Here is a 12,573-nt window from a genome sequence, read left to right as displayed (position 1 = left end):
AGGGGCCTATCTTAGCTTTTTGATGCTGTGATAAATAACAACCAAAAGCAATTTGCAGAGGAAGGGGCTTATTCTATCCATTGATGAGATTGCAGTCCATCATCATGGAGAAAACAAGGCAGGAACTCAAGCAGGAACCTGGAGGCAGGAACTGAAGCAGAGGCCATGGAAGAGTGCTGCTTACTGGTTTGCTGTCCATGGCTTGGTCGGTCTGCTTTCTTGTAAACCCGGGTTGGCACTGCCCAAAATCATTAATCAAGAGAATACCCTACAGCCTTGAGTACAAGCCAATATGGGGAAGACATTTTCTCAACTGAGATTCCCTCTCTAGCGAGTGTCAAGTTGACAAATCTAAGTAGCTCAGGGACCATGTCCCGAGGGACTTCCTGAGTTCCCTGGCTCTGAGACCTAGTCCCAAAAGGACTGAAACCTATACATGGGAGCTAGAGGAAGAATGTTCTGGAACCCTCCTACTGTGTATGAACCTGCGGCAGCCACCAGTTTGCCCAACTCCAGGTCCTCAGGCCTAATGGAGGCCCTTCCCGCATAACCCATGAGCTCATACTATGAAGTTTGTGTCACGAGATGGTGGGTCAGACATGTGGAAAGTCGCTTCCCTGGAGACAGCAGTCTGATACACAAGGGTCCCTGAGCAGGTTGTCCACCTTAACCTGGGACAGGTCTACCTACGGATACCTGGAGAATGAGGTTCCAGGAGAAAGTAGCTCCTTTGGGCTAAGATAGGTCCTCTTTAGGTGGGATATCAGGGCCACACACAGTCCAAGCCATGTGCTAGTAAGAGAGTGGCCTCTCTGTGTCTAAAGACTGTGAGTTCTACAGCTGACATGTGTGGGTGAAGCCAGAGGTACTTGTTGTTACACGTGATAGCATTTGGTGTCCCATACAATGACGACTTTGAGTCTGGGAGCTTCTTTTGCTGAGTTAACACTCCTTATCCACTACCCCGTGCCATGCTAAAACCAGGCCTGAGAGGCAAATATTCCTCCCAACTCATGGATGAGATCATCGGAGCTCCGAGAAGTTAAGCAACTTGCCTTGTGCCAAACAGATAATAAAGACTAGGAGCCAAGCTTGATGCTACACGTCTGTAACCCCAACACCTGGGAGGCTGAAAGAGGAGGACTTCAAGTCTGGACTACACGGTGACACTGCTAAAGGGAGGGAGGGAGGGAGGAAGGGAGGGGGAGAGGAGCCATGTTGGGGCATAATTGTAATCCCAGTGCTAGAAAGGTGGAGTATCCCTGCAGCTCCATGGCTAGCCAGCCAGCCTAGCCTACTTAGCAAATTCCAGACCAGTGAGAGATCCTGTCTCCAATGAGAGCAATGGGGTTGGGGAGATGGTTTGCTAGGTAAAGGGCTTGATGTGCAAACATGAGAGCCCAGGTTAGTCCCCAGCACCCATGCAAAAAGCCAGGTGTGTATGTACCTGTAACCCTAGTACTGGGCTACAGGCATGGGAGGAGTCCAGGGACTCGATGGTCAGCTAGACCAGTAAAAAAGGTGGAGAATGGTTGGAAGAAGGCACCTGGCATTGGGACATTGATCCCTAGCTTCTGTGTATGCAAACACGCGCGCGCGCGTGCGCACACACACACACACACACACACACACGCACACACGCACACACATACACACATGTGCACACACATGCCTGCACACACACACATGCACACACACAGGCACATGCATGCACACACAAACACACACAAATGCTTAAATTAGCACAGGACACGTCAGCCATACCTGGGTGGTACAGGTGTTAGGTCACCACTATGTCCCGTGCCAAGCACTGTGTTTTGATTCTTTCGTTGTTTGGTTTGTTGATCTTGTGTGCTGGGCATGGGACCTGGGCCCTCACACATACTAAGCAAGCATTCTACTGAAGGAACCACATTCCCAGCCCTCAAATATCTTATTAAAATGTAAACCACTGACTTGTAGAAGTCAAAAGAATATTGTTTCAGGGAGGTTGATGAAGGGGCTGACTGCCTGCAGATGACTCCAGTGGAATGACACAGGTCTCTGTTCTGAAGGGACATCTGACAGAGAAAGGCCTGAGTCTGTGGCCCCAGGCCCCTGATGTACTTGTGGGTCATCAAGGGCCTCAAAACCTTTTCAAGGAAGGTGCTTACAGATATACATATACAATGGACTTTCTTTTTCTCCCAAGTATTGGGATGGAGCGCAGGCCCTTGAATGAGTTAGGCGTATACCAGCTCATCATTTGTAGGGGATTTTTTGGTTTTGTTTTTGAGACAGTGTCTCTCTATGTAGGTAGCTCTGTCTGGCCTAGAATGTGCCTTGTAGACCAAGCTGGCCTCAAACTCACAAGATCCACCTGCCTCTGCCTCCTGAGTGCTGGGATCAAAGGCCTTCACCCACCTTACATTTGTTTTTATTTTTAATTTTTAAAGACTGGGTAGCACTGTTTCCCACACTGGTCTCCTAGTCTATGGGCACAGACTGGACACAGGATCATTACCAACCAACTGGAGCTGGAGACGGTGGAGGCCTCCGGCACCAGCTTCCCAATTTGGTGACATCACAGAAGCAAGTGCAGATAAAAAGCAGTCAGGCTGGGGTCAATGAAGACTTCCTGGCAGGACCAGGGCCAGCTGATCTCAGAGGAAGTACAACTAACTGAAAGGCGGGGGGCGGGGAGCAGAAGGGGGGCACCGAATCTAAAGCTAGGACCAGGGTACCCCGGATGTGAAATCACCCAGCCCCAGTCTTGTAGGAGGCTGCTGCTTGTCTCCCCAGACTATAGCCATGGGCCTGACCTCAAAGTGAGTCACCCGCCAGCCCAGCTGATTCAGCGGAACTGGGGGAGTGAGGCCAGGACTGTCCGTAGACTGAAGCGGCCAGCCAAGGTCGGAACTGTCCACTGTCTGGAAGGGCCAGCCAAGGCCATCGGACCAGCAGGGCTGAGCCACACCTGCTGGCACCCAGCCACAAAGGCCTGTCTTCATAGTCAGAAAACCCAGGCCTCAAGGAAATGGTTTTGGCAGGGGAGGCGCCTTATGCCTGAGGACTCGTACAAAGGGCTCGGAACTGTGGAAAAGAATCAAGAGGCGAGTGAATCCACTCACATGAATGAATCCACTCACGTGAATTCACTGACAGATGAAGTGAGCCGAGGCGAAGGGGAAGAATTTGCCAGACACAGTGATGGGAGGCTCCCCACAATCTGCCCCACTCTCAAGGCGAGTGAACTGCCCACTACAGCTAGCAAAGGACAGCGCCGTAATGAAATGGAGATGTGTTCTCTAGCCCAGTTCCCACGTGCACCCATGAGAAATTTGACCAGTGGCACCAGCCAATCTCTTCCCTTCTACCAGGCAACAGCACGGCCCCATCCCTCCAATAAAGGAAGCCATAGGGTATTAGACATGGGTACAAGGTTGGGGCTGGGCTCTATCTATTTGACTAAGCCTAGGACACCTCTAGCAAACAAAGGAGTCTAGACAACACAAAACCCCATTGGCACTGGCATCAGAATGAAACTTGTTAGCTAGGTATGGTGATGCTGGCCTATAAACTCAAGAAACTGAGGCAGGATTTCATGAGCTGGAAGCCAGCTGGATGGATGAATGGATGGATGGATGGATGACAGATAGATAGATAGATAGATAGATAGATAGATAGATAGATAGATATGGATGGATGGATAGATGGATGGACAGATGGACGGATGGATGATAGATGATAGATAAATGAGGGGTTGGGGATTTAGCTCAGTGGTAGAGCGCTTGCCTAGGAAGCGCAAGGCCCTGGGTTCGGTCCCCAGCTCCGGAAAAAAAGAAAAAAAGAACCAAAAAGAAAAAAAAAAGAACCAAAAAGATAGATAAATGATATAGATTAGATAGATAGATAGATAGATAGATAGATAGATAGATAGATAGATAGATAAATAGATAGATAATGATGAATGAGTGGATGGATGGATAGTAGACTTTGGTTTGGATAGATAGAGTTACAGAAGTAGAAGGGTAGGGGTGGGGATGAGGAGTTCACATCTAATGTGTGCAGTTTGGGGTAGGAAGATGGAGGGCTGTAGAAGGCTGTAGTGATAGCTGCAATGTGCTGTGCATGCAGGTAGTGACAATACACTTGCCATTTTAACTCTATTTGTTTGCTTCTGCAGAACAGTATATTGGGCCCACACCAGGCACATGTCACAGCTGTGCTACCATTGAGCCACACCCCAGCCCCTCTGGGGGATTCCAGGCAGGGGCTCTACCACTGAGCCACACCCCCAGCCCCTCACTGGGGGATTCTAGGCAGGGGCTCTACCACTGAGCCACACCCCAGCCCCTCACTGGGGGATTCTAGGCAGGGGCTCTACCACTGAGCCACACCCCAGCCCCTCACTGTGGTTGTGGGGCACTTCTAGGCAAGGGCTCACACCCCCATCTCCTCATTGGGTCATTCTAGGCAAGCGTTTTTTACTACTGAGCCACACTCCCGGCCCCTTGCTGGTGGTGTCTCTGCCACACTACCAATGAGCTACATTCACTGCCTTTTTTTTTTTTTTTTTTAACTTTTTACTTTGAGATTAAGTTAAGTTAAGACTGGACCAGACTCAGTGCTAATGGTTTTATTTTTTTTTAGTTGTTGTTTTTTTTTTTTCTTTTTTCTTTTCTTTTCTTTTTTTTTTTTTTTTTTTCTTCGGAGCTGGGGACCGAACCCAGAGCCTTGCGCTTGCTAGGCAAGCGCTCTACCACTGAGCTAAATCCCCAACCCCTTTAGTTGTTGTTTATTGAGACTGGATTTCTCTGTGTAGCCCCTGGCTGTCCTGGAACTCCCTCCGTAGACCAGGGTGGCCTCGAACTCAGGGATTTCCCAAGTGCTGGGATTAAAGGTATGCACCACCATACCTGGTTTAGCTTTAGTGGTTTTTAAAGTAAGTGTGTGTGTGTGTGTGTGTGTGTGTGTGTGTGTGTGTGTGTGTCCACGCATGTGTGCCATGACATATTGTGTAGGTCAGAGGTCAAAAGTTACATTCACCTGCCTCCTGGTTTGGAACAAGGTCTCTTGTACCACCTGGGTATGCCAAGCTAGCTTGTCTGAGCATTTCCAGAGATTCCCCTGTCTACCCCTCCCACCTTGCAGTAGGAGCCCTGGGATTATACAGTTGATACTTTGTCTGGCTTTACATCTGGAGATTTGAACTCAGGTCCTCACATTTGCACAAAAAAGCATTTGACCTGCTCAGCCAACTCTTCCCAGTTCGGTGTTAATCACTTGGAATCACCAGAACAGAGTCTCCCCCGGAACAGATTCGTATCTACAGGGACCTACAAAAGATTTAGACTGAGACTCCCAGGTTGGGAAAGGGTTCTTCATTGCACATTTAATAGTTCATGCAGCACTTGGTGACATAAATAGGGGATGGGGGAACAGGGCCACAGAATCCACAGATAGTCCACAGTGCAGGCAAGACACACATGGCCAGGGCCACACAGCAGGGAGCTGATGGTCAGCTGGAAGGGTCACCTAGACGTGCACAGCGGGGCAGACAAAGGTTGATCACACTGTCTCATGACATGCTGGTCATCCAGAGGACACTGAGCAGTTGTGGACACTCATGTGGCCCTCGGGCCTGGCTGGCTCATATCACAGTCCACTGTTGATGGTTTAGGGATGTGGGGTCAAGCCTGGTTTCAATACATTATCCCCTCTTGTAAGGGAGCAGAGAGGTTTGGGAGTCAGGGGACAGGGACTCGGGCGTTACACAGAGAGTCTGGGAAGGCTCAAACCTACAGCTTTAACCAGAAAGTTGGAGTTCCTTGCTGTCCCTTTGGGTCTCCAATAGGCAGGTTGACAGAGCCATAGCTCCTGGGCTCCAGGAGATGAGAAGTCAGCCCAGACTCACTCATCACTTTTGGAAAGCCCCACCATCAGCCATACTTCCTGCCCAATCTGGGCATCCAGCCAGTAAGGGGTCACAGGCTTGGCCAACTGTCCTGACATGAGGTCAGGGGTGCCTGGCCTACCCAGAAACAGACTTTCCAAGAGTAAATGAGTGGGCTCGGCCACCACCTCCTGACTTTCTGGGATCATAGCTTACTATTACACCTGGGCCTAGACCTCGGAGAAGCTTACAAGGACCAGGGACAGTGTTCTGACTAACTCCCAGCTCTGGGGGAAAGCTACAAGGGTAGCCACAGCCCCACTCTTGAGACCTGGCAGGACACAGGGCCAGTTCAAGTCCGGGGATCAGACAAGAATTCCCAGAAGACTTGGAAAGGGGATAGGGTGGCCCCAAGATAAGGCTACAGGGCCACTGTGGGAGCCAGCTGTCGCTTCCCTGGTCTGGGGATGCAGTTGCCACTTGCCCTTTGTTTTTAAAAAGCACAAGATGGTTATTTACTCCAAAATTGAGTCCAGAGAAAGGAGAGGCTCCGTGCTAGGCACCAGCCCCACCCAGCCACTAACCAGCAGCTCCCAGGCCCCTGGCATAGGGAATGGGTCACAGGGCCACGTGGGGAGGCCCCCAAGGGTGCAGGTGGAATACAAGCTCAGACAGTTAGGGAGATGAAGCTGTTGTAACGCTGGATGTTTCTCTTCAGGATCTCAGAGCAGGGGCCCAGGACACGCTCAAAACGAGGCCGGTCCAACTTCACACACTTGAGGGGACCCCGTGCCACCACAGTGGCTGCACGGGGCCGGTTCAGCAGCAGGGCAATCTCTCCTGGAAGGATGAAAGGAGAAAGTCAAGGTGCTGTGTTCACGATATGGAAGAGCCTTCCTTCCAGTGGGATGCCAGGGGAACCTGTATTTTCTCCCTTCTTCTCTTCCTTCCTTCGTTGAAACAGAGTCCCATATCTCCGAGGCTGGCCTAGAACTCACTAACTCACTATGGAGCTGAAGATGGCTTCCTCATGTTGGGGATTGCAAATGTACTGCCACGCCTGGTATGTGGGGTGTTGGGGATTGAACCCATGAATTCTTAACCCTGATCTTGAATTAAAATGCAGTGTGTGTGTGTGTGTGTGTGTGTGTGTGTGTGTGTGTGTGTGTGTGTATTTTCCTAGGAACTGAACACAACCTCATGCACTTTAGGTAAGCACGCTGTCACTGAGCTACAGCCTGAGCCTTTTAAAAAATATTAATTAATTAATTAATTAATTAATTAATTTTGAGACAGGATCACAATAAGTTGCCCAGGACAGGCTTTGAACATGCCATCTTCCTGTAGGACGGCAAGCCCTACACAAGTAAATGCAAGATCCAGCATAAACTCTTTCCTAGCATAAGAATGTCCTGTGAAACACTTGTGTAGAGCACTTGTTGAGCATGCAATGTCACCCTGGGTCCCATTCCCAGCCCTGCATAAACCAGGAGTGGTAAAGCACACCTGTGAACCCAGCACTCAGAAGGCAGAGGCAGGAAGATGGGATTCAAGGTCATCCTTAGCTATACAGAGAGTCTGCAGCCAGTCTGGGCTACATGAGACTCTGTTTTAGCATCCCACTTCACCCCCAAAATACATGTTAATTATCTGAAATTAAAGTTTAGATAGCATTGTCCTGTGATCTGCCTGGCAGCCCCACATGCTATAGACACTGTGATGTGGTCCAGGCTTCCCCATGACCTAGTTCCAGCTGTAAGAACATTCTGGATGTTTTCAAGACCCTCTTTCTTGTCCCAGGGCTCTGCTTTCTCCCCTAGATCAGCAAGTAGGCCCCAGGACTATTAATCCTGTGATCTCAGGCCAATCCCAGACCTCAGTTTGAGGTGACTCCAGCTGAGGCCTCTGTCACAGCTGCATGTGGCTTACCCTAACCCCCAGATCCCACCCTGGGGGCGTCTAAGGAAGCCCCATGCAGCTATTGACCTGGGGCCCCAAATGAGATGCCACATCTTGAGTGGTAAAACCCCCAACTTACCAAAGTAGTCAGAGGGTCCAAGGCGCCCCACCTCCACATACTCCTCGTTGGGGGATCGTCGCTGGAGGACTGAAGCAGTACCCTGTGGGGGGGAAGGACAGGCAAGAGTCAGCCGGGTGTGTGGGGTCAGCTGTTAGAAGGATGGTTGTAGGCTGATTGTTGGGGTACATCATACTTTGGAGAATCATTTGCTTAGGTGGGCGTGTGGGGGAGTCACTTGTTAGAGAGTCACTTGGAGCCACTGCCTGTGTGTTTCTTCTCCCATGTAGCCACAACTGCCTCCATCCTGAACTATGCTGGCTTCTCCTTCCTCTTTTTGGGTCCACCAGGCCCTCTGGGAGGCGAACCCTCCATGAGATCTGAGCTCTGAGTTGTTGTGGTTGGCTAACACACCCTCTCGGACACCTAGAACCCTTTTACTGACACAACTGAAGCTCCCCCACAAAATAGGGACCCACCCAGGCCTCCCCCAGAGGCCCTGCTGGTAACAGTGGGGATGGCCCCAAGGTGTCTGTACTTTGTCACTATGCTGAGAGCTGACCTTGGACTGCAGCTTAAGGACAATGAGCTTTCTTAGCCACGTTGAAGGGGGGGCTCTAGGGAGGCAGGAAGGAGCATGGTCTCAGGGTCACACACCTGCTGAGCTATGCAGCCCCTCCTTACTCCCAGGAGGGCAGCAGGTCTGCAGACGAAGCTGGCTCAATGATTAACAGAGCAGCTGCAGCAGGCCACTGGCCTCTGGAAACATTAAAGACAAGGCCAGGGTACCCTGAGGCGTCTGGGCAACCAAATGCCTCCCCGTGCTCACCCAGCAGCTACCTGAGATGGGTAGCTATGCGGCTGTATCATGGCTCCTTTTAGGTAAGTCCTTCCTGAGTCAGAGTCCTCCACATGTCGCCGTTGTGGGTCAGGAAGATAAGAGCGGCTTTTAGCATTTCCAGTAATTCCCAACAAGGGAAGCAGAGCTTAGCCAGGTATGGTGAACCTAGCGTTCCGGAATTTAGGAAGCTGAAGCAGGGGGATTGCTGTGAGTTTGAGGCCACCCTGGGCTACACAGGGAGACCTTGGCCAAAAATCTTGCTCATCAAACAAAAACAAGGCCAAAGCAAAACAACAAAGCCAACAACAAAATCTCACAAGAAGAAGATGAAGAAAAGGAAAGAGAAGGAGAAGGAGGAAGAGAAGGAGGAAGAGGAGGAGGAGGAGGAAGAGGAGGAGGGAGAGGAGGAAGGGGAAGAGAAAGGGGAGGAAGAGGAGAAGGAAGAGGAGGAGAGGGCAGAAGAGGAAGAGGAGGAGAAGGAGGAGAACAAAGAGGAGAAGGAGGAAGAAGAGGAGAAGGAGAGAGAGGGAGGGGAGGAAGAGGAGGAGGAGAAGGAGGAGGAGAAGAAACAGGAAAAAGAGGCCTCTGAGTTGGCTCTGTGGATAAAGTTGCTTGCAAGTCTAATGAGAGTTCTATCTCCAGGACTCAAATGGTAGAAGAATCTTTTTACCACATCCATGTCAGGTTGCTCACAACTGCTGGAAATTCAGCTTCTGAGGAATCCAGTGCCTTCTTTTGGACCCTATGGACATCCACACATATGTAGCAGATATGCTTGCCTGCGCGTGCACATACACATACACACACACACACACACACACACACACACACACACACACACACACACCACATATTGAAAAAAGGAAGGAGGGGTTGGGGATTTAGCTCAGTGGTAGAGCGCTTGCCTAGCAAGCACAAGGCCCTGGGTTCGGTCCCCAGCTCCGAAAAATAGAAAAAAAAAAAAAAGAAAAAGAAAAAAGGAAGGAAGAGAGAAGAAAAGGAGGAGAGAGAAGAGAGGGAGAGAGAGGCAGAGACAGAGACAAGCAGAGAGAGATGAAGGGGTGGGAAGGGATTCTGACCAAATCTGTAATCGCAGCATTCAGGAAACAGGTGCAAGGATAGGAAATTAATTCAAAGTCATCCTCAGCTCCACAGTGCATTCAAGGCCAGCCTGGGCTACATGAAACCCCCTTTCAAACACAACACACACAGTGGATTTGACACTGAGCATCGAAGTGTGTAAGACCCAACTCCAAAGAGCCAGCATTTAGCTTTGAGCTCTCGCAGATTCTGACCAGCCAAGTCCCTGAGGCAGCCAGCTGCCTGGGGGCTTCTGCATCCATGAAGACTGGAGACCCAGGGATATCGAGGTTCCTGCAACCTGGTTCTCAGGGCCTCCGTGTGGGGGTTGCTAAGTCTCCAGGGCCACCAACCATATCTCGGTGCCCACCCCACAAGTCCACTCTCTAGGCTTAGACAGCATTGCATGGGCAAGGTGGGCTTCATCATCCAGGCTCACTCAAACCCAGTCTTGCTGGAGCCTGTGACCAGGCTGTGCCTGGCTTAATGAATGACTCCTGGGTCAGCAGCTGGTGCCCACAGTGCCTGGAGTCCCCAGGCACCCTCAGCAGCCCCCCTACAGCTGGATCCACAACCTGGCTCCTGGGCCTCTGCGTGTTTATGAATTTGGCTGATGGATGGGGTTGGGCATATAAACATGAGACCACTCCAGGGCTGCCAGTGTGCACAGAGAGCTCGGGCATGGAGCTCATGGGCAGGGAGCTCATGCTGATCCTCACCAGGGGCCCCAACCGAGAAGATTAGCCCCACCTGTCAGGACAGCTCACAGCGGTGAGCTCCTGAGCCCATGCAGAGAGGGACTCTGACTTTTCTGTTAGGGCTGGAGGACAGGTGGGGCTCCCCCTCTTTAAAGTCACAGCTGGAGGTGGTGTTAGGGGAAAGTTTAGTCTGCGCTTGCCACGGGCATGAGAATCTGACCCTCGTCACACACATAAAGTTAGACTTGTTGAGCCAAACTTATAACCTCAGTGTTTTTTAACCATGCAGTGTTTCTATACATTCACTGCCCACTTCCACAAATAATGGTAAGAGGTCCGTGTTTCTAAGAGCAATTCATTACTCCGACGTGAGTTGGAGCAAGGGCTCGGTCGCTAAGAGCACTTGCTACTCCATCAGAGGACTTGAGTTTAGTACCTAGCACCCATGTCGGCCCTGGCAGACAGATAAAGGCAGAGTCAAGTGATCTCTAGACCTGACTGGCCAGCCAGCCAAGCCTTAGTTGCCTGTCCCTAGGCCAGTGAGAAGCGCCAGCCTGAAAAACAAGGTGGACATCCTCCACATTCACTTTTATCCACGTGCACACACACTCCTCCCACATTGGCACCCACCTCCATACACACACACATGTACAAGTGAACACAAACCCAGGGTGGGGGACTCTGGCCCAGGGAGCCTGGTATTCTGGAATAAACCAGTCAACCCAGCATTCAGTTCTCTCTTTCTACCATGTGGATCCTGGAGATCAAATTTAGGTCATCATGCTTGGTGGCAAATTGCCTTAGCTCATTGAGTATCTTCTCTTGGTCAGACAGAGGCAGGAGGATCTCAAATTCAAAGCCAGACAGAACTATATAATAACATGGCAACAGACACACACACACACACACACACACCAAAGACAAAAATATTAGAAAGCCAACACAATGTTGCTACATGCTAACAAACCATCAACTTATTCACAGACCTAGAAAATATTTGGGGATCTTAGCGATCCCAGCTTGTTCCCTAGGACCTCAGCAACACGCCCAGTCCTCTACCAGGCTGGCACAAAAGCTGTCGTGGCTCTGGGAGTCACCACATGCCATTTCTACACCACTGCCAAGTAAATAAAGGGAACCCATGTCAACCTCGGTTTCATCGTATGTGAGCCTGGGATGGCCACAGAAACTCCCAAGAAAGATGTCCACGGGGATGAAATGTACTTGAGGCTCTCTACATGATAAAGACTGGGAAAACAGAATCAGCCACAGTGTGCCCTGTATCTCTCTAGTGTTGGGAGTCCTGCAAGGAATGTCCAAGCATGGTTGTGCCCTCAAAGGATCATCAGACAAAAGATGCTAGGAGACAGAGCAGAGAGTCAAACTGTAGGAGCAGACACGGGGACCATAAAGGGACATAGTCAGCGTGGCTTAGACACAAAGTGACCATGAGGTTGAGCTCCGGAGGATAAAGGGAGCCAACCAGAAATGTGGAAGCCTCCAGCGTAGGGACGAGAATCTGGCAAGATGCTGGGATGGGAACAGGGAGGAGGTGAGAGTGGCGGTGGGAGAGCAGGGCATCATCAGGGGACTCCGTGCTTTCCACACAGAGCATAAGCATCCTGGCATCCTTACCGAAGAGGGGGTTGGCCTGAAACTGTGCTGTGGGTTCCTGGGTTGCTGTGGGGCTCTTTGTTACAGCAGCTCCTTTGTTGCCCTGACAAATACACTGTCTGGAGCATGACTGTCACCATCCCCACCCTAAAGCCCCATGTCTATGAAGGCAGTAAGAAGTATGCTCGCTCTTCACGTTCCCAGATACTCTGGAGACAGGCCATTGTCTCCTGTCATTGAAAGCTCCTAGGGGGAACAAAACCACTCCCAACTCAAGATCCAGCCTGTGTCCCTAGAAGCTATGGAGATGGCCAGACACGTCTAGAGCTCAGGCCTGGGAAACACCCATGCCAAATTGCTGGCTCACAGTCTCCAAGTTCCTCATGGGAGATCTCAGCAGACAGCCCAGAGGTGGTGCAGTGAACTGTCACTTCTGGGTGCCTATGAC

The 12,573-nt window shown here is 50.7% G+C and overlaps 1 protein-coding gene across 6 annotated transcripts in view; it reads right to left on the bottom strand.

Annotated features, from left to right (window-relative positions):
- Positions 1–5,348: 5,348 nt before the first annotated feature.
- The window catches only part of Prkar1b (protein kinase cAMP-dependent type I regulatory subunit beta), a 132,701-nt gene continuing 125,476 nt past the window's right edge, over positions 5,349–12,573 (bottom strand). For all 6 annotated transcript variants that reach the window (XM_039089117.2, XM_039089116.2, XM_039089115.2 and 3 more), the window contains 2 exons: positions 7,914–7,995; positions 5,349–6,715 (listed from right to left, as the gene is read on the bottom strand). In XM_039089117.2, the coding sequence (XP_038945045.1) occupies positions 6,543–6,715; positions 7,914–7,995 (255 nt within the window). In that variant the 3' untranslated portion in view covers positions 5,349–6,542. The remainder of the gene's footprint in view (positions 6,716–7,913; positions 7,996–12,573) is intronic.

Source organism: Rattus norvegicus, chromosome 12 (genome assembly GCF_036323735.1).
Source record: "Rattus norvegicus strain BN/NHsdMcwi chromosome 12, GRCr8, whole genome shotgun sequence".
Taxonomy (NCBI): Eukaryota; Metazoa; Chordata; class Mammalia; order Rodentia; family Muridae; genus Rattus; species Rattus norvegicus.
Note: the sequence above shows the minus strand (reverse complement) of the source record. Positions and strands in the feature narration are given on the sequence as shown.